Here is a 24,455-nt window from a genome sequence, read left to right on the forward strand (position 1 = left end):
TTTTTCATGTTCTTCATGTTCGTCTTCTCACCTTTTCCGCTTGCAAGCCCCAAATATGCTCCCAACCCTTAACCCTCTCAGCACTCAGCCTTGCCTATTCTATTGAGCACAGACACTCAGGAGATGGAGTGCAGTGCACTGATGAAGTACTAGACTCTGGAACCAGGCTGTCTAGGTTCCAATCCCTGTTCTGACATTTGTCCCAGCTGTGTGACTTTAGGCAAGTTTCTTAACCTCTCTGTGTTTCAATATTCCCCCCTGTAAAATGGGATAAAAATAGTATCCACCTCACAGGGTTGTTTGAAGGTTTAAACAAAAATAATATATGTAAAGCAATTAGAAAAATGCCTGACACATAGCAAGTGCATATGTTAGCTGCCATTAAATCCATCCAGTGTTTTCTCACACTGAAGAGGTGGTGGTTCTTATTGCCAAGGATAATCTTTCTAACTAGGCTCTGGGTCTCACCCTGTCCTTCCTTCCCTCATACCTTCCTCTCCCCTCTTTTTTACTTGAGACATAATTCACATGACTTAACAGTCACCCTTTTAGAGTGTGCAGGTAGTGCTTTTTAGTATAACCACAAAGTTGTGCAACCATCACCACGATCTAATCCAAGAACATTTCCATCTTCCCAAAATGAAAGCCCATACACATTAGCAGTCACTCCCCATTTCCTCCCAACCGCCCCCACTCCCTGCCCTAGACAATCAAGTATACTTTCTGTCTCTAGATTTGCCTATTCTGAACATTTCATATAAATGGAATCATACAATATGTGGCCTTTTGTGTCTGGTTTCTTGCACTTAGCATACTGTTTTCAAGGTTCCTCCATGTTGTAGCATGTAATATACTTCATTCCTTTTTACAGCTGAATAATATTCCTTTGTGTGAATATACCACGTTTTGTTTATCCATTCATCTGTTGATGGACACGGGTTGTTACCACTTTTTGGCTATTTTACATACATTCACATACAAGTTTTTGTGTGGACATATCATTTCTCTTGGGTATGTACTTAGGAGTGAAATTGCTGGGTCATGTGATGACTCTATGTTTAACATTTTGAGGAAATGCCAGAGTTTTCCTAAAGTGCTGCACTGTTTCACATTCCCATAAGCAACGTGGGAGGAACTTGCCTACAATTTCCCCATTTCCTCGCCAACTCTTGTTATTGCCCTTTTATTATGGCCATCCTAGCCCTCTCTCCCCTTTTGTATGTTTATTTTATTCCTATCTACTGGCTCCTGATCTGTCCATAAATATGCTTAGATCATCCTTAAACTACGTAAGCATTTCCTGGACCCTGCCACTCCTCCAACCCTGTTGACAATGCTCCTCTAATATTTCCTCCCTTGGCTTCTGTGATACTGCTTCTACACATTCTCCTACTTCTTCCCTGGCTCATCTTTCTCCCTTCCCACATAATGTATGCATTCCTTAATACAACTTCAACTATGATCAACCCGACACAATAATTAATCTCTTTTGTTTACATGCTGTTTTACAGTTTACAGAACATTTTTTATGTATTGTCTTGCTTATTATTCACGACAATCCTGCAAGTGAGTAGAGCAGGCGCTTGCTAATATAAACCCCCATTTTACGTATGAGGAATCTGAAGATGAGAGGGCTTTGTAGCTCAAGGTCCCAGAACTAGAAAGTGTCAGAACTAGCAGTAGGACCCAGGATCATCTGAATCCAAGTCAGTAAGTGTTCTCTCCACTGCCTTCCTGAAGCCTTTCCTGATCACCCCATATGGGCATAGACTTTTCCTCCGTGTCCATGTACCTGCTTCATGGAGTGCATTATTCTGCTTGAGTTGATTATATGCATCTCTTGTTAAAATGTGTGCTCCTTGAAGGCAAGAACCATATCCTATTTTTCTTTCAACCTCCAAATCTTTTAGAATAGTGTGTGCTGCACCCTATAGAAGGTAACCAATAATGTTTGTAGAATTGATCTTCACCTGCCAACTTGTTCCAGGGATTTACCTAATACGATCAGCTTAATCTTCCCATTGGAATGGCTGATTTTATGGCTGATTTTCATGCTCTAGCATGTCTCAGAACCCCTCAGAAAACTGAGGTCAGGTCATCAGTTAACTAGTTAATACACTCCAAACCCTTGTTACTTTAAGTAGAGGTCGTTAAGGCCCAAAACAATGCATTTTTAAAAATTTAATTGGGGCTTCCCTGGTGGCGCAGTGGTTGAGAATCTGCCTGCCAATGCAGGGGACACGGGTTTGAGCCCTGGTCTGGGAAGATCCCACATGCCGCGGAGCAACTAGGCCCGTGAGCCACAATTACTGAGCCTGCGCGTCTGGAGCCTGTGCTCCGCAACAAGAGAGGCCGCGATAGTGAGAGGCCCGCGCATCGCGATGAAGAGTGGCCCCCGCTTGCCGCAACTGGAGAAAGCCCTCGCACAGAAACGAAGACCCAACACAGCCATAAATAAATACATAAATAAAAAAATTTAAAAAAAAAACAGGAGCTGTTGTTTAAAAAAAAAAAAAAAAGGATTCCTTCTTACTAATAGTCTACACAATTCAAAAATAATTGGATCTTCATACAAACCATGGCTTCTGTGATAGTCTAAAAAAAAAATTTAATTGTAGTTGACTTTTACAATATTGTGTTAGTTTCAGGTGTACAGCTTCAGATTCTTTTCCATTATAGGTTATTACTTCCCTGTGGTATATGGTAAATCCTTGTTATCTGTTTTATATATAGTGGTGTGTATCTGTTAATTCAGTACTCCCAATTTATCCCTCCCCCTCCCCTTTCCCCTTTGGTAACCATAAGTTTGTTTTCTATGTCTGTGACTCCGTTTCTGTTTTGTAAATAAGTTCATTTGTACCATTTTTTTAGATTCCACATATAAGTGATATTATATAATATTTGTCTTTGTCTGACTTACTTCACTTAGTACGATAATCTCTAGGTCCATCCATGTTGCTGCAAATGGCATTATCTGAGTAGTATTCCTTTTTTTTTGAAAGAAATTTATTATTTTTTAATTATTTATTTTATTATTTATTTTTTGGCTGTGTCTGGTCTTGGTTGCGGCATGCGGGATCTTCGTTGCTGCTTGTGGGATCCTCCACTGCGGCGCATGGGGGCTCCTCATTGCGGTGCTCAGGCTTCTCTCTAGTTGTGGCCCGCGTGCTCAGTAGTTGCAGCACACGGGCTTAGTTGCCCCGTGGCATGTGGGATCCCAGTTCCCCAACCAGGGATTGAACCCACGTCCCCTGCATTGGAAGGTGGATTCCTAACCACTGGACCACCAGGGAAGTCCCTGAGTAGTATTCCATTGTGTGTGTGTGTGTGTGTGTGTGTGTGTGTGTGTGTGTGTGTATCACATCCTCTTTATGTATTCATCTGTCAAAGGACATTTAGGTTGCTTCCATGTAAATAGTGCTGCTATGAACATTGGGGTGCATGCATCTTTTCACATTAGAGTTTTCTCTGGATATATGCCCAGGAGTGGGATTGCTGGATCATATGGTAACTCTATTTTTAGTTTCTTAAAGAAACCTCCATACTGTTTTCCACAGGGGCTGCACCAATTTACATTCCCACCAACACTGTAGGAGGGTTCCCTTTTCTCCACACCCTCTCCAGCATGTACTACTTGTAGACTTTTTGATGATGGCCATTCTGACTGGTGTGAGGTGAAACTTCATTGTAGTTTTGATATGCATTTCTCTAACAATTAGCGATGTTGAGCATCTTTTCATGTGCCTGGTGGCCATCTGTATGTCTTCTCTGGAGAAATGTCTGTTTAGGTCTTCTGCCCATTTTTTGATAGGGTTGTTTTGTTTTGTTTTTTTGATATTGACTGGTATGAGCTGTCTGTATATTTTGAAAAGTAAGCCCTCATCAGCTGCATTGCTTGCAAATATTTTCTCCCAGTCTGTAGGTTGTCTTTTCATTTTGTTTATGGTTTCCTTTACTGTGCAAAAGCTTTTAAGTTTGATTAGGTCCCATTTGTTTATTTTTGCTTTTATTTCTTTTGCCTTGGGAGACTGATCTAAGAAAATATTACTACAGTTTATGTCTGAGAATGTTTTGCCTAGGTTCTCTTCTAGTTTTATGGTGTCATGTCTTATATTTAAGTCTTTAAGCCATTTTGAGTTTATTTTTGTGTATAGTGTGAGGGAGTGTTCTAACTTTATTGATTTACATGAGGCTGTCCAGCTTTCCCAACACCACTTGCTGAAAAGACTGTCTTATCTCCATTGTATATTCTTGCCTACTTTGTTGAAGATTAATTGGCCGTAAGTGTGTGGGTTTATTTCTGGGCTCTCTATTCTTTTTTTTTTTTTTCCTTTTTTTTTTTTTTTCACACACACACACTGTATTTTATTTTTACAAGAGATAAATCGACTGACACCAAGCATTGTACATGGATGACCACAACAAAAGCAACAATGATTGCAATTACCAAACATGAAACACACTCATACTATGTCATAGTATTGACATTCAGTCCAGTAATCCTCCACTGTAACAGCTCCTTTACTTTGCAGTGAAAATTGATTTGTATATTCTTTGCCTCTGAGTCCTTGTGGAATTTTTTTTTTTTTTAAATTCAGACAGAAAGTCACAAAAATTATACTCATCCTCATCAGTTCACTCAGTCCCATGTAATTAATTTTTTTTTTCATCTTGATCTTTTGTTAGCACTTTTATGAGTTCATCAGTTTTTCATTAGAGTTCTGAAAATGCTTATTCATTCAGTTCAGCAGTACAGTCCGTTACCAGAAACCTGTACTTGTCAGAGTCTTTTCCATGTATTTCTTGAAGATGAAACCCTTTTATAGGAACATATTTGCAAAATCATCAGAGTACACCCAGAACTGTCTGTAAATGACAAAAGACTTAAAAATGACCACGGTTAAAGATTTGGGCTCTCTATTCTGTTCCATTGATCTATATATCTGCTTTTGTGCCAGTACCAAGCTGTTTTGATTACCGCAGCTTTGTAGTATTATCTAAAGTCTGGGAGGGTTATGCCTCCAGCTTTGTTCTTTTTCCTCAGAATTGCTTTGGCCCAAAACAGTGCATTTGAATTGTTCCCGTTCTCTATTTTGTTTGGTAATACAACCAGAACTGAGTCTCTTTGCCTCACTGTTTGAATGAATGTGGGGACAACAAATGCCTTCTCATCAATTACAAGATCAAGACCCTTATTTCGCTGAAACGCCACAGGAAATTTCCTCACTTTTAAGCAAGAATCTAAGATTGGTGCAAATAGTTTTGGCCCCAGAGACCTTTCCCAAGAGTGTTCAACATGCTGTAATACATTTCCTAAACCTAAATCTGCAAAATCAATCAGTGCTGCAAAATCAATTCTGTAACTAGAGGAGAATACACTTACTTGGGGTGGGCGGTAGCTATTGTAGAAAACTCATTGTCCCATATAGGTCTCCCAAAGGAGGTTTTCTGTTTCAGACCTGTAAGGATATCAGTGGCCTTGTCAAAGCTTAATGCCGCATGACCAGCCTGGAGTCAGAGAAATAGGAAGTTAGAAAAAGCAGGTCCTGATAGCTGCCTCTTCCTTCAGCCACTTTTAAACTTGGGTGTGAAGGTGAGAACAGGTAGGAAATCATAAGAAATGATTATTTCTAATCAGCATGCATTATGTTTCGTGTGACATTCATCTTGCATCTTGGGAATTAGTCTGTTGTTTGAACTCACAAAGTTGCAGTCCCATCCGGTGAGGAAGAGATGGTAGTTTAGGAAACCCACTTTGCCTAATTCCTCCATCTCCTGTTCCAGGGAAACCAATAGGTCACTGAACCAAGCAAACGCACCTGTCTCCCTGTAGATCCAGTAGAAATAGATCTGGAATCAACAAGAGAGAATATAGCCTTATTAAGTGCCCTTTACAATGTGCACTATGGTGACATGATTATGTACGTATACACTATATTTGTTGATCCAGTCTAAGAGTGACCTGGAAAAATCACCTCTACAGTACAGCAGACCTCAGGCGGCATTAATGTCCAGAGTCCTAACAACTCCCCTTATGGAAAGAGAACTCCAACATCAGCTTTAGTTCAAGGTGATTTTAAACTCCAGTTGAAAATGAAGACCCAGTTCTTATGGTAAGTCTGTAGAAGCGGATGCCTTGGCAGGGAGAAGTGATCACTCACTCTCATAACTCCAGGGAGGGGTTACTCTCTTACCAGTTGTAAAGAGCTTAGCCCATGAAAGCAATGGACCTATCAGGCCCAGACCAGATGATAAGTGGTGTTCGGGAGCATACCGTTTGTGTTTTGAGGTTGTGATCTGCATTCTGGAATTTGTACCAGATGGATTTCAAGATGGAAGCAAAGGGGGTGACCCCAATTCCTGCTCTGACCAACACAGCCACTTCATACTGGAAGACATCCTCACTGACAGTGCCAAAGGGACCATTCACCTTGATCCTGGCAGAAGGCAAAAAACAAAGGGCAAGTGAAGTCTCACCTCCACCCACAACCTCAAAAATCCTCCCAGAGGCAGAGCTGTTCCACAGCTGATTGCTACCTGTTTATTTTAATCATACTCCATTGTACCAGACTTAAGTTTCAATGCGGAATTGCTTTCTCTTCTCTGCTTGTCTGCGTTCTGGTCTGGGTCTCTGCTGCTCTTAAGGACCTACCTGGGAACTGGTGAATTCTGTTGTTCAAAAGCCCTTATGAGATTTTCTGTCCAGTCCCCCACTGTTCAGATATGAATGGAAAAGAAGTCTTCCTCTGGAGCAGAGGTCAGGGTAAAAGGATGCCACTCCAGGTAAGAGACTGAGGGGCAATTAACAAAAATATACTGTCCCACTTCCATGCTGAAGCCATGCTTGTGCATCTGCAATTCCAAAACTTTGGATGGGTGCATGACTCATCCTATGAATAAAGCACAGAGGCCAAAGGAGGCAAATTCAAATGGCGACAGGGGCAGGCAGATAAAGTAAATAAGTAAAGCTGGAGAGCTGGTGATGGCCGTAAATTGCGAACACAAGTCTTTTCTAAAGGGGGCAGCAGTTACCAAGTCCAGACAATGGTCGCACTACGGAGCCAAGACTCAGCACTATCAGGTTGCCTGATTCTTCAAGAGAAGCCAGAAATGCCACTTTTAAAAATTGAAGCATGGTTGATTTACAATATTGTGTTAGTTTCAGGTGTACAGCATAGTGATTCAGTTATTATTTTCAGATTATATTCCATTATAGGTTATTGCAAGATATTGAATATAATTCCCTGTGCTGTAACTGGGTAGGCTGGAAAAGCAACAAGAAATGCCATTTTTTAAATGTGAAAGCCTCCATCCAGATTTCTAAATGTTAGCAACCAATTTGACTTTCTAAACAATCAGGGTGTGTGCCAAACAAAATATGTCTGTGGGCTAGATATGGCGCAGACTGCCTGTTTGCAGCTTCTGACATAGACCCATGCTGATGACTTCTGCCAAACCTCTCTTTCCAGCTCTGTCCAGCTCTGGAGGAACTCAAATATATTGCCCTCAAATTCTTTTTTATTCCCGTCAAGGTGACAACGTGGCAATTTATTTCTATAATCAGGAAGAACACAACTCTTAGCAGAGCAAGAAGAAAGTGCATATTCTTTACCTTGGTAATCACAACCTTCTGCTGGGAGCGATAAAATCGGAGGATCCTTTCAAAGATGTAAATAATGACTGGTGTAAGGATCCACTTCCAAGACTGCACACAGAGACAATAAAAAGTGAGGTTAGGGCTTCCCTGGTGGCGCAGTGGTTGAGAGTCTGCCTGCCAATGCAGGGGACATGGGTTCGAGCCCTGGTCTGGGAAGATCCCACATGCCGCGGAGCAACTGGGCCCGTGAGCCACAACTACTGAGCCTGCGCGTCTGGAGCCTGTGCTCCGCAACAAGAGAGGCCGCGATAGTGAGAGGCCCGCACACCGTGATGAAGGGTGGCCCCCGCTCGCCGCAACTAGAGAAAGCCCTCGCACAGAAACGAAGACCCAACACAGCCATAAATAAATAAATAAATAAAACCCAAAAGTTAAAAAACAAAAACAAAAACAAACCCTCCCAATTTAAAAAAAAAAGTGAGGTTACACATTAATCTCTTCTCTAGGATTTGTTTGTGTAGCAGTTCGTTCCTTCATTCAATAAATACTTACTGAGTTCTCTGATGTGTATCATTATTAAGCGGCTAATTTCACCAAAGCTTGAAGCCGGAAATGGAAAGGAGTAATCCACAATGGTTTTGTTTGCTAATCTGTTACTCATAAAGCAGATCATTTCCTGAAATCTTACAGGTCTCACCAGGAAGCAAGAGAAAAGCACAGAAATAAAATACATGGTAATTATATATATTCTTAAATTATATTTAAAGTTTAATTTTAAGAATCTAAGACTATCTTCCAGGACAACTTGTCCAATCTGAAAAACCACCAGAGAAGGTAGATGTGAAATAGCAGCAGATGATTAAAAACAAAACAAACAAAAAAGGGAAAGTGTGTGGCTGACACTATTGGTAACAGTAATATATAAAACTTGGTATTTATCCATCACCTCTTTTTTCAGGTGCTCAAAACATCTAACATAGTAAAACACTTTTTATCTTGTATACTTTTTTTTTTAAAGCAGCCTCTCTATCCCTGAGATCTTCTCAAAGGCAGCAGTTTGCTTCTATATGCACAGGAGCTACTAAAAATGTATTTCCTAGCAGTGCTAAGTCATGTTCTTTTTTGCCCAACTGCTCAATCACAATACATTGGAACTGTGTGGAATGAGGTTTCTTATGCTGTTTCAGGCAAGATACTTTCTTGGGTATCTCTGGGGAGGAAAGGGGCAGAGACGGGGCCAGTAAATCGGAGAGTGGGTATAATACAATTTGATGCTACTTCTTATTTGGAAAAAATCCCCAGCTGAATTCAGAAGACATGAAAGAAATATATTTAAGAAGTGGCTAGGACCTCCTTGGTGGTCCAGTGGTTTGGACTCCGTGCTTCCAGTGCAGGGGGCACGGGTTTGATCCCTGGTCGGGGAAGTTCTGCATGCTGTGGGGTGTGGCCAAAAATAAATTTTTTTAAAAAGTGGCTAATCACCAATGTGGGAAAAAAATGTTAGCTTTGAAAGTAATCAGAGAAAATGAATATTAAAACAAAATAGCATTTTAGCATCTCAAATTGGAAAGCAGTTTCAAACAATAATGCCCACCATTAAGTGGGATGCAGGGAAATAGACACATTCACATGTGCACCTGGGGGAAGTACAAATAAGTAGCATCTTCCCAGAGAGCAATTTGGCAAAACATCTCAACAGCCTTGAAAGCCTTCCTTCTCTTTGACACAGGAATTTTACTTCTAGGAAATGGAGCATAAAAGAATAATTAAGGTGTGCACAAAGTATATAAGTATAGTCATGACCCCTTATTTACTAAGAAAAAAATGACAAAAATGGCATATCGGACTCCTCTGGTGGCACAGTGGCTAAGAATCCACCTGCCAATGCAGGGGACACGGGTTCAAGCCCTGGTCTGGGAGGATCCCACATGTCGTGGAGCAACTAAGCCCGTGCGCCACAACTACTGAGCCTGCGCTCTAGAGCCCGCGACCCACAACTACTGACCCCGTGTGCCACAATTACTGAAGCCCACGTGCCTAGAGCCCGTGCTCTGCAGCAAGAGAAGCCACAGCAGTGAGAAGGCTGCGCACCACAACGAAAAGTAGCTGTTGCTCACCGCCACTAGAGAAAGCCCGCGTGCAGCAACAAAGACCCAACGCAGCCATAAAGAAATAAATAAATTTATTTTTTAAAAAAAGTGGCATATCATACAGATTTTTTTGGCTAATACCAAACTGTCTTTTCTTAATTTTTATTTATTTTTTTGTATAGAGATATAACTGACATATATTAGTTTCATGTGCACAACATAATGATTCAATATTTGTATATATTGCAAAATGATCACCACAATAATTCCAGTTAACCTTTCTCACCATGCATGGTTACAAAAAAATTTTTTTTCTTGTGATGAGAAATTTTAAGATCTACTTTCTTGGCACCTTTCAAATATGCAGTAGAGTATTATTAATTATAGTCACCATGCTGTACATTAGATCCTCAGGACATTTTATAACTGGAAGTTTGTACCTTTTCACTACCTTCACCCATTTCGCCTACACCCCAATCCCTGCTTCTGGTAACCACCAATCTGTTCTCTGTATCTATGAGCCTTTTTTTTTAGAGTCCATATATAAGTGAGATCATACAGTATTTGTCTTTTTCTGTCTGACTTATTTCACTTAGCATAATACCCTCAAGGTCATTAAAAATGATCATGTAGAAAAAAATGACAAAAATGGTATAACATATGGCATTTTTAAAACAAATTCTTCAGGGATTTCCCTGGTGGTCCAGTGGTTAGGACTCCACACTCCCAATGCAGGGGGCATGGATTCAATCCCTGGTCGGGACTGAAGATCCCTCATGCTGTGTGGTGCAGCAAAAAAAAAAAAAAAAGTTTCAGTAGAATGCTTGACAATATAGGAAAGGATCCATGATATAGACTAAAGGAAAAAAGTTATTACTTTTCTGTGAAATTTTAATTTTCTTCTAAACATTTTTCTGTGTTTTCCAAACTTTCTACAATAAGCATGTATTATTTTTATAATTTTTAAATGGGGAGAATGTGGAGAGAGTATTTTTGTGTATTTTGTGTTTATGGAAGAAACAAACCAATACATTCAAACAGATGGCAAAACCGGTATTCTCTCCCTTGTGGTATTACATGACTATTCAAAGCAACCCCTGAGTTCTAAGTATACCTCCAAATAGGCCAACTATACCTTTATCTCAGGTAATAGATGGGAAAGGGATAGAAGCTGATGTGCAAGGTAAGACAGGGGATTAATTGCCTTAGCTAGTAAGGGACTAGTCAAGCGTTATAGCTTCTTGTCTTTAAGGACCTCTTACTGGTCAAATAATATAAAAGGTGTCTGGTCATAGCCTACAAGTTCCACTGACTTTAGAAATGAAATGTGCTATTAACATATATCAGGTATGTCCTTTTAAAATTATTTTTATAACAGGTAATACACGTATATGTCACAAAATTTCAAAGTACAAAAGGGTATACAATAAAAAGTAAATCTCCCTTCCACTGCTCCCCTCAGCTCCCCAAGGCAGTCAGTATTATTATTTTGTGAATCCTTTTGGAGAATATGCATTTAAATGATAATATTACATTAAGTACAAATGGTAGCAGAGCATACATACTGCCCTGACTTTTTTTCATTTAACATCTTAGAGACTGGTCCATATTCACATCTAGAAAGCTACCTTTTTATTTTCAATGGTTACAGAGTATGCCATTGTAGGAAAGTCCTGTAATTTAACTAGTCCCCTATTGATGGGCACTTATTTCCAATCTTTTGTTCTATCAAGCAATGCTTCAATGAATAACCTAATACATGTAATTTAACACATTTGCAAGCATATTTTAGATGCTCACCAGCAATGCTTGAGAGCATTACCAACACAGCACATGAGCAAACTCTTTGATCTTTGCTAATCTGTTAGGTTTATTACTGTGATCACTCTGTTCATATCTTCTACATCTTTTTTTTAAATCAGGTTGTTAGACTTTTTCTTATTGACCTCTATATTTGTATATTAGGAAATTAATTCACGGTCTGTGAACTGTAAATACTTTTCCTACTCAGTAATTTGTTACCTGTCTTTATTTATGATGGTTTTTTTTTTTGCCATAAAAAAATATATATGTATGTATGGATGGAGAGAGAGAGGGAGAGAATAAATAAATTTGAATAAAAATATATATTTTCTTTCCTTTTCTGGCTTCGAGCTTTCTAAAAATATTATTTAGAGTATTTATACTAACACTCCAGTATTAGGAAAAGATTCGCATGTGGTCTTAGGGTGCTTTTATGATTTCTTTCTTTTTTTTCAACATTTAAACCCTTGATCCATGCATCCTTAACCATATTTTACTGTAAAGTGTGGAATAAAGAGACAGCTTTTTTTCCTAGATGTCTATCCTATTATTGTAAAGAAAAGTATTGAATAATGTATCTTTTTTCCCAACTGATTTGCAATGTCAACTTTAGGGGATTTTCTTTCTTTCTTTCTTTCTTTTTTTTTAAATTAATTAATTTTTGGCTGTGTTGGGTCTTCATTGCTGTGAGTGGGCTTTCTCTAGTTGCAGCAAGCGGGGGCTACTCTTAGTTGTGGTGCGTGGGCTTCCCATTGTGGTGGCTTCTCTAGTTGCAGAACACAGGCTCTAGGCACGTGGGCATCAGTAGTTGTGGCACGCGGGCTCAGTAGTTGTGGTGCATGGGCTCAGTTGCTCTGCGGCATGTGGGATCTTCCCGGACCAGGGCTTGAACCCGTGTCCCCTGCATTGGCAGGCGGATTCTTAACCACTGCACCACCAAGGAAGTCACAGGGGGTTTTCAAAAAACATTTTTCTCTTTCTACATGAGGACAGAGCTATTGCTCTTAATTCTGCATATGATTTAAAGACTTTAATCATCCTCAGAGCACTTTAAGACACCACAAATCAACCTTTCCCTTCCATTTCTTCCTCAGTCTAACATATTTTATGAACAAGCAAAGGTAAAGCGTAATATCCATGGCAATTACCTTGAGGCACACCTTAAGTTCCCTGGAATCCAGTTTATTGATCATCCATTATCTAACAATAATTTCCAGGCATGTTCTTACAATACCAAAGAAAGCCAACTTCAAGAATGGTTTTAAAAATAAATTGAGGGGGCTTCCCGTGTGACCTCTGCCAATGACATATGGCAAAATAGGGCACTAAGCTCCCCGAGCCTCAGGTTCCCCATCCAGGAGTTGAGGAGAGGACCTTCCTTCAGAGGGTTCTTGTTGGTATTTTATAAAATCACAAGGCAGCGGGCTGTGGCCAAGATGGTGGAGTAGGAAAACCCTGAGCTTGCCTCCTCCCACACGCACACGAACATTACAAATATTTACAGAGCAACTATCTATGAGAATGACCTGAAGACCAGCAGAAAAGATTTTCCACAACTAAAAATATAAAGAAATAACCAAAACGAGATGGCTAGGAGGGGTGGAGTTGTGTTATAGTCAAGACCCATACCCCCAGGTGGGTGACCCACAAACGGGAGGATGATTACAATTGCAGAGGTTCTCCTCAAGGAGGGAGGGGTCTGAGGCCCACACTGGGCTCCCCAGACTGCGGTTTTGCACGAGCCCCTGAAATTTTGGCTTTGGAGGCCACTGGGGCTTACTTTTTGGGAGGCCCAGAGGGCTGTGAGAAATAGAGTCTCCACTCTTAAAGGGTGTATACAAAATCTCACATGCTCTAGGACCCAGGGCAGAAACAGCTGTTTGAAAGGAGCCTGGGTCAGACCACCTGCTGATCTTGGAGAGCCTCCTGGAGAGGCAGGAGGTCATTGGAGCCCAACCACTGGGATATAGATACTGGTGGCAACCATTTGGGGGAGCTCGTTCTACCACTAGAACACTGGTGTTGGCAAGTGCCATTTTGGAGTCCTCCCTCTAGCCTATTAGTGCTGGGAGCTTACCCACCCACCAGTGGGCCGGCATTGGAGCTCCCCCAGCTGCAAAGACAGTCACACTGGGACATGGTCCCACCCAACAGCAATCTGGCACCAGCCCTAGGACCCCCAGACTATGAAGGCAGCCACACAGGGACCCAGCCACCCAGCAGGTTGGCAGCCACTACAAGAGGCAGGGCCTGGCAGCCAATGTGGCCAGAGGCCAGTCATGCTTACCAGTATGCCCACAGTAGTCAGCCTCATCACAACAGAAGAGCCCATGCAGCTCACATAGGTGGCACCCATAACAGCATATAGCTCTGGTGATCAGAGGGGAGTGTGCTACTGGGCCCCATAGGATGTCTCCTACATAAGGCCACTTCTCCAAGATCGGGAAATGTAACTGACCTATCTAATACACAGAAATAAACAATTAGGCAAAATGGGGAGACAGAGGAATATCTTCCAGACAAATGAACAAGACAAAACCCCAGAAGAACTAGGCAAAGTGGAGATAAGTAATCTACCTGATAAAGAATTCAAGGTAATGATCACAAAGATGCTCAACACACTCAGGAAAATAAAAAATGAACACTGAGAAGTTTTAACAAAGAGTTAGAAAATATAAAGTAGAACCAAATAGAGCTGAAATAAAATAACTGAAATAAAAAATACACCAGAAGGAATCAACAGTAGATTAGATGATACAGAGGAACAGATCAGTACACTGGAAGACAGAGTAATGGAAATCACTGAAGCTAAACAGAAAAAAGAATTTTAAAAAATGAGGAGAAAAAAATGATATAGGGCTATATTGACCTGAAAAGATGCTCAAGATATATGGTTTTCTTGAAAATCAGGAATCAAACAAGTACTACAGAATTGTTCCATTATTAAAAACCACAAAAAACTAGATACATATGTCTGAATATGTATGTATATTAAAAAGCCTATAAGAATAAAAAAATGAGGAGAGCTTAAGAGACTTCTGGGACCACATCAAGCATGCTAACATTTGCAATATACAGGTCTCAGAGAAGTAGAGAGAGAGGAAGGGGCAGAGAACTTATCTGAAGAAATAATAGCTGAAAACTTCCCTAACCTGGGGAAGGAAGCAGACATCCAGGTCCAGGAGGCACAGAGAGTCCCAAACAAGATGAATTCAAAGACGTCCACACCAAGACACATTATAATTAACATGGCAAAATTAAAGATAAAGAGAGAATCTTAAAAGCAGCAAGAGAAAAGGAACTAGTTATGTACAAGGGAACTTCCATAAGACTAGCACCTAACTTTTCAGCAAAAACTTTGCAGGCCAGAAGAAGTGGCACTGTATATTCAAAGTGATGAAAAGAAAAAACCTACAACCAAGAATACTCTACCTGACAAGGCTATCATTCAGATTTGAAGAACAGATAAAGAGTTTTACAGTCAGGCAAAAGCTAAACGAGCTTAGCACCAGTAAAGATCAGAGTGGAAACAAATGAAATAGAGACTGAAGAATAATCAATGAAACTGAGAGCTGGTTCTTTGAACAGATAAACAAAACTGATAAACCTTTAACCACACTCATCAAGAAAAAAAGAGTGGGCCTAAGTAAATGAAATCAGAAATGAAAGAAGAAAATTTACAACTGATACCATAGAAATATAAAAGATCATAGGAGATTACTATAAAAAAATTATTATATGCTAATAAAATGGACAATCTAGAAGAAATGGATAAATTCCTAGAAACATACAATCTCCCAGGACTGAATCAGGAAGAAATAGAAAATATGAACAGACTGATTACCAGTAATGAAACTGAATCAGTAGTAAAAAAAAAAAAAAACCTCCAAACAAACAAAAGTCTAGGACCAGATGGCTTCATAGGTGAATTCTACTAAACACCTGAAGAAGAGTTAGCACCTACCCTTCTCAAATTATGCCAAAAAATCACAGAAGAAGGAACAATTCTGAATGCATTCTGTAAGGCCAGCATCACCCTAATACCAAAACCAGGCACCACAAAAAAAAGAAAGTTACAGGCCAATATCACTGATAAACGTAGATGCAAAAATCTTCAACAAAATACTAGCAAACAGAATCCAACAACACATTAAAAGGATCATACACCATGGTCAAGTGGGACTCATCCCAGGGATGCAAGAATGGTTCAATATCCACAAATCAATCAATGTGATACACCACATTAACAAATTGAAGAATAAAAATTATATGATTATCTCAATAGATGCAAAAAAGCTTTTGATAAAATTCAACATCCATTTATGATAAAAACTCTTAACAAAATGTGTATAGAGGGAACATGCCTCAACAAAATAAATGCCATATATGACAAATCTATAGCCAGCATCATACTCACTGGTGAAAGCCTTAAAGTATTTTCTCTAAGATCGGGAACAAGATGAGGATGCCCACTCTCGCCACTTTCATTCAACATAGTATTGGAATTGTTAGCCACAGCAGACAAGAGAAATAAATAAAAGGTATCCAAATTGGAAAGAAAGAAGTAAAGCTGTCACTGTTTGTAGATGACATAATAATATATATAGAAAACTCTAAAGACCCCACTAAAAAACTATTAGAACTAATAAATTAATTGAGTAAAGTTTCAGGGTATGAAATTAATATACAGAAATCTGTTGTGTTTCCATACACTAAAAATGAACTATCAGAGACAGAAATGAAGAAACAATCCCATTTACAATGGCATCAAAAAGAATAAAACACCTAGGAATAAATCTAAACAAAGAGGTATAAAAAACCTATACTCAGAAAACTATAAGACATTGATGAAAGAAATTCAAGAGGACACGATACATGGGAAGATATACCGTGCTCATGGATTGGAAGAATTATTATTGCTAAAAAGACCATACTACCCAAGGCAATCTACAGATTCAATGCAATCCCTACCAAAATACTAATGGCATTTTTTGCAGAACTAGAACAATAATTCTAAAATATGTATGGAAACACAAAAGACCCTGGATAACCAAAATAGTCTTGAGAAAGAAGAACAAAGCTAGAGCTCCCAGGTTTCAAACTACACTATAAAGCTACAGTAATCAAAAAAGTATGATACTGGCATGAAAACAGACACATAGGTCAATGGAGCAGAATAGAGAGCCCAGAAATAAACCCACACTTAGATGGTCAATTAATCTATGACAGAGGAGGCCAGATCATACAATGGGGAAAAGATAGCCTCTCCAATAAATGGTGTTGGGAAAACTGGACAGCTACAGGGAAAAGAATCAAATTGGACTACTCTCTTACACTATAAATAAAAATAAACTCGAAATGAATTAAAGACTTCAATGTAAGACCTGAAACTGTAAAATTCCTAGAAGAAAACAGGCAGTATGTTCTTTGACATCAGTCTTAGCAATATTTTTTTGATACGTCTCCTCAGGCAAGGGAAACAAAAGCAAAAATAAACTAATAGGACTATATCAAATAAGAAGCTTTTGCACAGTGAAGGGAACTATCAACAAAACGAAAAGACAGCCTACTGAATGGGAGAAGATATTTGCAAATGATATATCCAATAAAGGGTTAATATCCAAAATATACAAAGAACTCATATAACTCAACATCAAACAAACAACCCGATTAAAAAATGGGCAGAGGACCTGAATAGACATTTTTCAAAAAAAGACATACAGGGCTTCCCTGGTGGCGCAGTGGTTGAGAATCTGCCTGCCAATGCAGGGGACACGGGTTCGAGCCCTGGTCTGGGAAGATCCCACATGCCACGGAGCAACTGGGCCCGTGAGCCACAATTGCTGAGCCTGCGCGTCTGGAGCCTGTGCTCCACAACAAGAGAGGCCGCGATGGTGAGAGGCCTGCGCACCGCGATGAAGAGTGGTCCCCGCTTGCCGCAACTAGAGAAAGCCCTCGCACAGAAACGAAGACTCAACACAGTCATAAATAAATAAATAAAAGAACGTGAATTTCTAAAAAAAAAAAAAAAAAAAAAGACATACAGATGGCCAACAGACACATGAAATGATGCACAATATCACTAAATCATCAGAGAAATGCAAATCAAAACCAAAATGAGATATCACCTTACAGTTTTCAAAATGGCTATTATAAAAAAGACAACAAATAAGTGTTGGTGAGAATGTGGAGAAAAGGGAATCCTTGTGCACTGTTGGAGGGAGTGTAAATTGGTGCAGCCATTATGTAAAACAGTATGGCAGTTCCTCAAAAAATTAAAAATAGAACTATCATAGGAGCTAGCAATTCCACTTCTGGGTACAGTTGACCCTTGAACAACACGAGTTTGAACTGCACATGTTCATTTATATGCAGATTTTTTTCAATAAATACATACTATAGTACTACAAGATCTGTGGTTCATTGAGTCTGCTGATGCCAAAACGTGGATAAAGGCCAGCTGTAAAGTTATACACAGACTTTTGTCTTTCCAGGATTGTCACTCCTAACCCCTGGGTTGTTCAAGGGTCAACTGTATTTTTCCAAAGTAAACAAAAACACTAATTTGAAAAGATATATGCATCCCTATGTCCATTGCATCATTATTTACAATAACCAAGATACGGAAGCAACCAAGTGTCCATTGATAGATGAATGGATAAAGAAAATGTGACATATATATATATAATGGAATATTATATATATGTACACACATAATAGAATATTACTCAGCCATAAAATAGAATGAAATCTTGCCATTTGCAACAACATGGACAGATCCTGAGGGTATTATGCAAAGTGCAATAAGTCAGAGAAAGACAAATACCTTACGATTTCACTTACACGTGGAATCTAAAAAACAAAACAAATGAACAAACATAACAAAACAGAAAGAGACTCGTAGATACAGAGAAGAGACTGGTGGTGCCAGAGGGGAGATGGAGGGGGGCAATGAGTGAAATAGGTGAGAGAGATTAAAAGGTACAAACTTTCAGTTATAAGTCAAAGGGATGTAATGTACAGCATGGGGAATATAGTCAGTAATATTTTAATAACTTTGTATGGTGACAGATTATGGTGATCATTTTGTAATGTATAAAAATACCAAATCACTCTGTTGTACACTTGAAACTACTATAATATTGTAAGTCAATTATACTTCAATTTAAAAAAAAGAAAAAAAGTTGAACTCGGAAACAGAAAGTAGTAAGGAGCTGGAAGGTGGGGGAAATGGGGAGATGCTGGTCAAAGGGTACAAGCCTTCAGTCAGAAGATGAATAACGTATAGCATATGTCCTCCATAGGAGCCAGCACCAGGCTGAGCTAATAATGGTTATAATAAGAAGAGTAATAATAACAATAACAATAAGAGCTCCTAACAGGAATCTACTATCCTTGTCCTGGTCTTACCTCAGCGGGGAGCCTTTCAAATTGGGGAGGCTTGCAGTGGGAGTCAGGATCGCTCCACTTCTCAAGAAACTCTGCACACCTGTGAGGATGATTCTCATCCATGTTCTTTTCTGTTTGATCCCGGACAAGTCCACTGAGACAGACAAAAAGACAATATGTGGCAAAGAATTACGCAAGGTCAGGAATTGGGGCATGAAAATGGGAGTTTGAGGACCTTACCCAAGGCCATGAATCCCTAAGCCAATGAAGTACATGATAAAAATATGGTGTGTATACCAGAAGACCTCAGAATAACTCCTCCGGATAAATTCCATAGCTAAAGTCACCATGAGAACCAGAGCTATTGTGATGATCACTCCAGTGACACCAGCAGTGTAGGTGAATGTCACATACTCCATTGTCTATGAAAGGAGAAATTTCAGCCTGACACAATTTCCACCAGGGACACCATGCCTTTCCTGCTCATGACCAGATTCCAGGTGCTTTGCCCTTGAGTCAACTCACCGTGTTTGAGGACTGGATGGGATTTAGCCAAGAATCTTTCTCCTGATGAGATAGGTTGGAGAGAATGGAAGCAAGGGATCCATCTGTGGCCTGTCGGCTTCTGCTATATCGTTCAAAGTTAAACAGGTGTGTGGTGATGTGAATAGCTAAATGAAAAGATGGAAAGGAATGTGAGAGTTGTCTCAGAAACATCATGGCAGGCATGCCCCACTAGAAGAGGAGGATCCTATATACAGTGCCAAGCAGAATGGTGAGTACACAGAAGGTGCCCAATAATGATTACAGAGAGAATCAAGATCTTTTTTATACTCACTCTGTCCCCAAAGGAATAGAATGTAAATTCCATGAAAGCAGGTTTAGAATAGTGCCTGGCAAATAGTGCCAGGTGTTCAATAAATATATTTTGAATGTTTATATGCGTGGATGAATGAAACTAGATTCTGAATGTCCGGGAGCCTGCAGTTTCATCGTTTGCCCAGTTACCTGTGTGTAGGCAGATTATATATGCTACCAGCTTGTGGAAGGTGAGGTTGTGATCCAGTTGCTTTCCCGGGGTGCGCCTACAAAACGACAAATGTAAAATGATCAAGATGAGGTGTATCCAGGCAGCTTTATGAAATTTGCTAACCCATAACCAACATGTCTTACATAGAGTATGCCAATACACACCCACTCTTGCTCACCCCCTTGGTTACCAAAGGAGACCCCTGGCTTCCATTCCTAGGGGCTTGGTGTTGAGCTGTCCTACTGAGACGTCAAGAGTCTCTTGTCTTTAATGTGAAAGTTGACCTACAAGTGGCTGGGACTCAGTGAGCAGGTGCCTCTCAGGAAGGACAGCAAATTTCGACACACGGGAAGCAGGATCTTGCTGCATGCTGTTAAAATGCAAGTTGCGAGCAGAGGCTCGGGCCCAGGCCAATGCCGACTAGAACAGAGGAGAGAAGAAACCATTAGCTGCTTCATCTCCTCATCTTGCAGGTGAGCATGGGCCCAGTCCCCTTGCCTGAGACCTGGACAATCAGTCCAAAATCTCTGTTTACAAATGACAGAAAATTTGCTGAACTTAACATTGAATTGAGAAATCCTCATGACAGTGGTTTGGAAATGTTTGACTATATATTTATCAATATGAAAGAGAACAAGATTTAATGTTAACAAATCAATTCTATGAATGTAATACTTTACGAGGATTTTTGCTTAATACACTCAATTATGATTTTAGTTTGTCACTTGTAAAACAATCTTGAAGATCATATATATTTTATTTGCACTTTAAATAAAGCTTAGATATTTTGAGTTATAATTACAGACGGTAACTATTTTTCCTCTTTTCTATATTTTCTAATGTTGCAATTATAAGCATGTAATAATCATGTAATAAAAACAATAAAAAATTAACCATTTATATTTAAGATCTCTTTAATAATTGAATAAAACTGGCAAAATGAATGAACCCCTCAGAGCAAAAATTTTAAACTTAGGTAGAGATTTGAGAAGGGAGAACTTCTAAGAACAAAATTCCAACCTGATTTCCTTGGGTGGCCAGGCAGCATACATCAAGATCAATCTGATCCAACAGTAGAAGCTGCTAGAAAAGGAGACAAGGAATCAGTGCTTCAAAGAAGTATTGAGCCCAGAAATAGGCTTGATTAGGTATAGGCTAGACAGAATATGTTCAGCTCTGTGGTAGCTAATTCTGACTTCTCTCCTCAGCTGTACAACTGGTCTCTGAGTCAGCTCCTTGGGATTGCAGACAATGGAGTGTGACAGTTTCACAGCAGCAGTGAAAGTGGTGGCAGCAACCAGGCAATTTTTGTTCACTTCAGCTGACTGGTCAGCCTTACATGTGTGCCTGTCAATGACTTGCTAAAAGAATATGAGATAGAGTTAACAATTTCTCGGCCTTTTCTTTATCTTTTCGGCACAAAAACTGTTTTTCCATACAACCTAAACCCGGGACAACGTGACATTGGTTTAATAAGCCAGGTCAAGATCTGCCTACCATCCATAATAGCTTACAGTGTCAGGCAGTGCAATGAACATGAGCTACCCTACTGTTTTCCACTTCTGACTCTTCCACATGACCTGTGTTTTCTCCCTCTGCTGAGTCACACTCCAACTGTTTTTGGTAGAGACGCCCGGTTCTATTTCTGAGTAAATTTTCTCTGCTCATCTCAAAGATCCTGCATTTCCACATTGGTTCCCACTGCTTGCTTATTTGAGTCACAGAGGTTCCTTAAAGCTAAAATTGACAAGTGAATTGAAGAACATAGGACTACAATTTCACAGTTCCATATTCTGTGGAGGCTATCTGTATGGGATGAATTCTTTTTTTTTAAATTAATTAATTAATTAATTTATTTATTTGTGTCTGTGTTGGGTCTTCGTTTCTGTGCGAGGGCTTTCTCTAGTTGCAGCAAGCAGGGGCCACTCTTCATCGTGGTGCATGGGCCTCTCACTATCGCGGCCTCTCTTGTTGCGGAGCACAGGCTCCAGACGCGAAGGCTCAGTAGTTGTGGCTCACGGGCCTAGTTGCTCCGCGGCATGTGGGATCTTCCCAGACCAGGGCTCGAACCCCTGTCCCCTGCATTGGCAGGCAGATTCTCAACCACTGCGCCACCAGGGAAGCCCTTTTTTTTTTTTAACACATCTTTATTGGAATATAATTGCTTTACAATATTGTGTCAGTTTCTGCTTTATAACAAAGTGAATCAGCTATACGTATACATATATCCCCATATCCCCTCCCTCTTGCGTCTCCCTCCCACCCTCCCTATCCCACCCCTCTAGGTGGTCACAAAGCACCGAGCTGATCTCCCTGTGCTATGTGGCTGCTTCCCACTAGCTATCTATTTTACCTTTGGTAGTGTATATATGTCCATGCCACTCTCTCACTTTGTCCCAGCTTACCCTTCCCCCTCCCCATGTCCTCAAGTCAATTCTCTACATCTGCGTCGTTATTCCTGTCCTTGCCCCTAGGTTCTTCAGAACCCTTTTTTTTTTAGATTCCATATATATGTGTTAGCATAAGGTATTTGTTTTTCTCTTTCTGACTTACTTCACTCTGTATGACAGACTCTAGGTCCATCCACCTCACTACAAATAACTCAAATTCGTTTCTTCTTATGGCCGAGTACTATTCCATTGTATATATGTGCCACATCTTCTTTATCCATTCATCTGTCGATGGACACTTGGGTTGCTTACATGTCCTGGCTATTGTAAATAGAGCTGCAGTGAACATTGTGGTACATGAGTCTTTTTGAATTATGGTTTTCTCAGGGTATATGCCCAGTAGTGGGATTGCTGGGTCGTATGGTAGTTCTATTTTTAGTTTTTTAGGAACCGCCATACACCAACGTGCCATACCCACCCCCACCCTTCCTCTTCTGTCCTTGATCTGCTCCTTCCCCAGCCTTCTCCATCCTGTTACTCTGACCTGACCCCAACTTTCTACAGGCTTTGAATTTGGCAACACCACCCACTTCACAAAACCCCCCACCCCAAGTATCCCTCTTGTTTGATAGGTATTCTTCTGTGAGATCAGTCCACAGCGGTGGTTTTCAACTTGTTCGTTTATTTGTTTTCAACCAAACTCTTTCTTAAAATCATAAGCAGGAATCCATAAGACAGATAAAGGCTGCTTTGGTTGAAGTAGAGACACTGCCCAGTTAGCCTTCCCCTCACACCCTGTAGGGATACCTGAATTTCTGTGGAAACCAGTTTGAAAATTGCTCAATATTTCTTTACTGTGTATTTTCATTATTGGATCCGGGGAGTGTGCCCTGGATAGGGCTGTCAGATTTAATGAACAAAAATACAGATGCCCAGCTAAATTTGAACTTCAGATTTTTAAAAAATGAATAATTTTCTAATATGCCCCTGTCTCATGCAATATGTGGAATAACTTATACCCCCCCAAAAAAATATTTGTTATTTTTCTGGAATTCAAATTTACCTGGGCATCCTGTATTTTTTTTCTGGCAACCCTAACTCTAGGCGAAATGAGTGCATTGGGTCTCAAAGAAGCCAGTGTCAGAGATAAGAAAAAACAGAGATTTCCCACATCACAACTGTGATACCCACCCCCAGGATTTGTCTTGTGTAGTAGTACTTGTTGCCTTCTCAAATGACAGGAAGGCATGCACAAACAGGAAAACATTCAGCCCCAACCAAGCAGCCTAGAGGAAGAAAAATTAAGCAAGGGATAAAGTGAAATTTGGGTACGGGAAAGAGTAGATAAGGGGTAGAAAATAGTGTTACCATTTGGCTATCTTGTGTTTATCTGTTTTCATTTTGGGGGCGGTGGGTGTGCCACGCAGCATGTGGGATCTTAGTTCCCTGACCAGGGATAGAACCCATGTCCCCTGCAGTGGAAGTGCAGAGTCCTAACCACTGGACCGCCAGGGAATTCCCATATCTGTTTTCATTTTAAATGAGTCAACTTACTCTCAGAGTCAGTTAGGACTTCAAGACATGCATTAGATGCTAATGACCAGGGTCAGCAAATCAAGGCTCATAGACCAAATCTATCTTACCACCTGTTTTGTACAGCCTACAAGCTAAGAATGGTTTTTATATTTTGTTGTTTTCACATTTTTAAATGGTTGGGAAAAATCAAAAGAAGAATATATTGCATGACATGTGAAAATTATATGAAATTCAAATTTCAGTATCTATAAATACAGTGGTATTGGAACTTAGCCACACCTACTTATTTCTGTATTGTTTATAACTGCTTTTGTGATTCAATGGAAGTGTTGAGTAATTGTGACAGAGAACATATGGACTGCAAAGCCTAAAATATGTACTACCTAGCCCTTTACAGAAAACATTTGCCAACTTATGGATTGGAGCGTTCAAACTATTGCACCTAAAAGATGGCAATACGTGAATAAATGGATTTCTAAAGAAATAGAAAATAAATTTAACATCTGTGTCAATACCCATCTGAAGGGACTAAACCATTCCAGATGGGCCTGCCTCTTTAATACACTTTCCTGACATACACTTTCCTGTTTTTAGATGGTGATTCTTTTTTCAAACTAACT

At 39.9% G+C, this 24,455-nt stretch overlaps 1 protein-coding gene across 1 annotated transcript in view; it reads right to left on the reverse strand.

Annotated features, from left to right (window-relative positions):
* Positions 1-24,455, reverse strand: part of NOX1 (NADPH oxidase 1) — a 34,829-nt gene that overhangs the window by 1,554 nt on the left and 8,820 nt on the right. The window contains 15 exon segments of the mRNA XM_082377652.1: positions 5,384-5,508; positions 5,704-5,850; positions 6,275-6,437; positions 6,653-6,717; positions 6,721-6,885; positions 6,888-6,890; positions 7,613-7,705; positions 18,901-19,033; positions 19,120-19,301; positions 19,405-19,550; positions 19,888-19,964; positions 20,198-20,275; positions 20,277-20,329; positions 23,491-23,522; positions 23,525-23,585. Of these exon segments, the coding sequence (XP_082233778.1) occupies positions 5,384-5,508; positions 5,704-5,850; positions 6,275-6,437; positions 6,653-6,717; positions 6,721-6,885; positions 6,888-6,890; positions 7,613-7,705; positions 18,901-19,033; positions 19,120-19,301; positions 19,405-19,550; positions 19,888-19,964; positions 20,198-20,275; positions 20,277-20,329; positions 23,491-23,522; positions 23,525-23,585 (1,523 nt within the window).

Source organism: Balaenoptera borealis, assembly GCF_965194805.1.
Source record: "Balaenoptera borealis genome assembly, chromosome: X".
NCBI classification, from domain to species: Eukaryota; Metazoa; Chordata; class Mammalia; order Artiodactyla; family Balaenopteridae; genus Balaenoptera; species Balaenoptera borealis.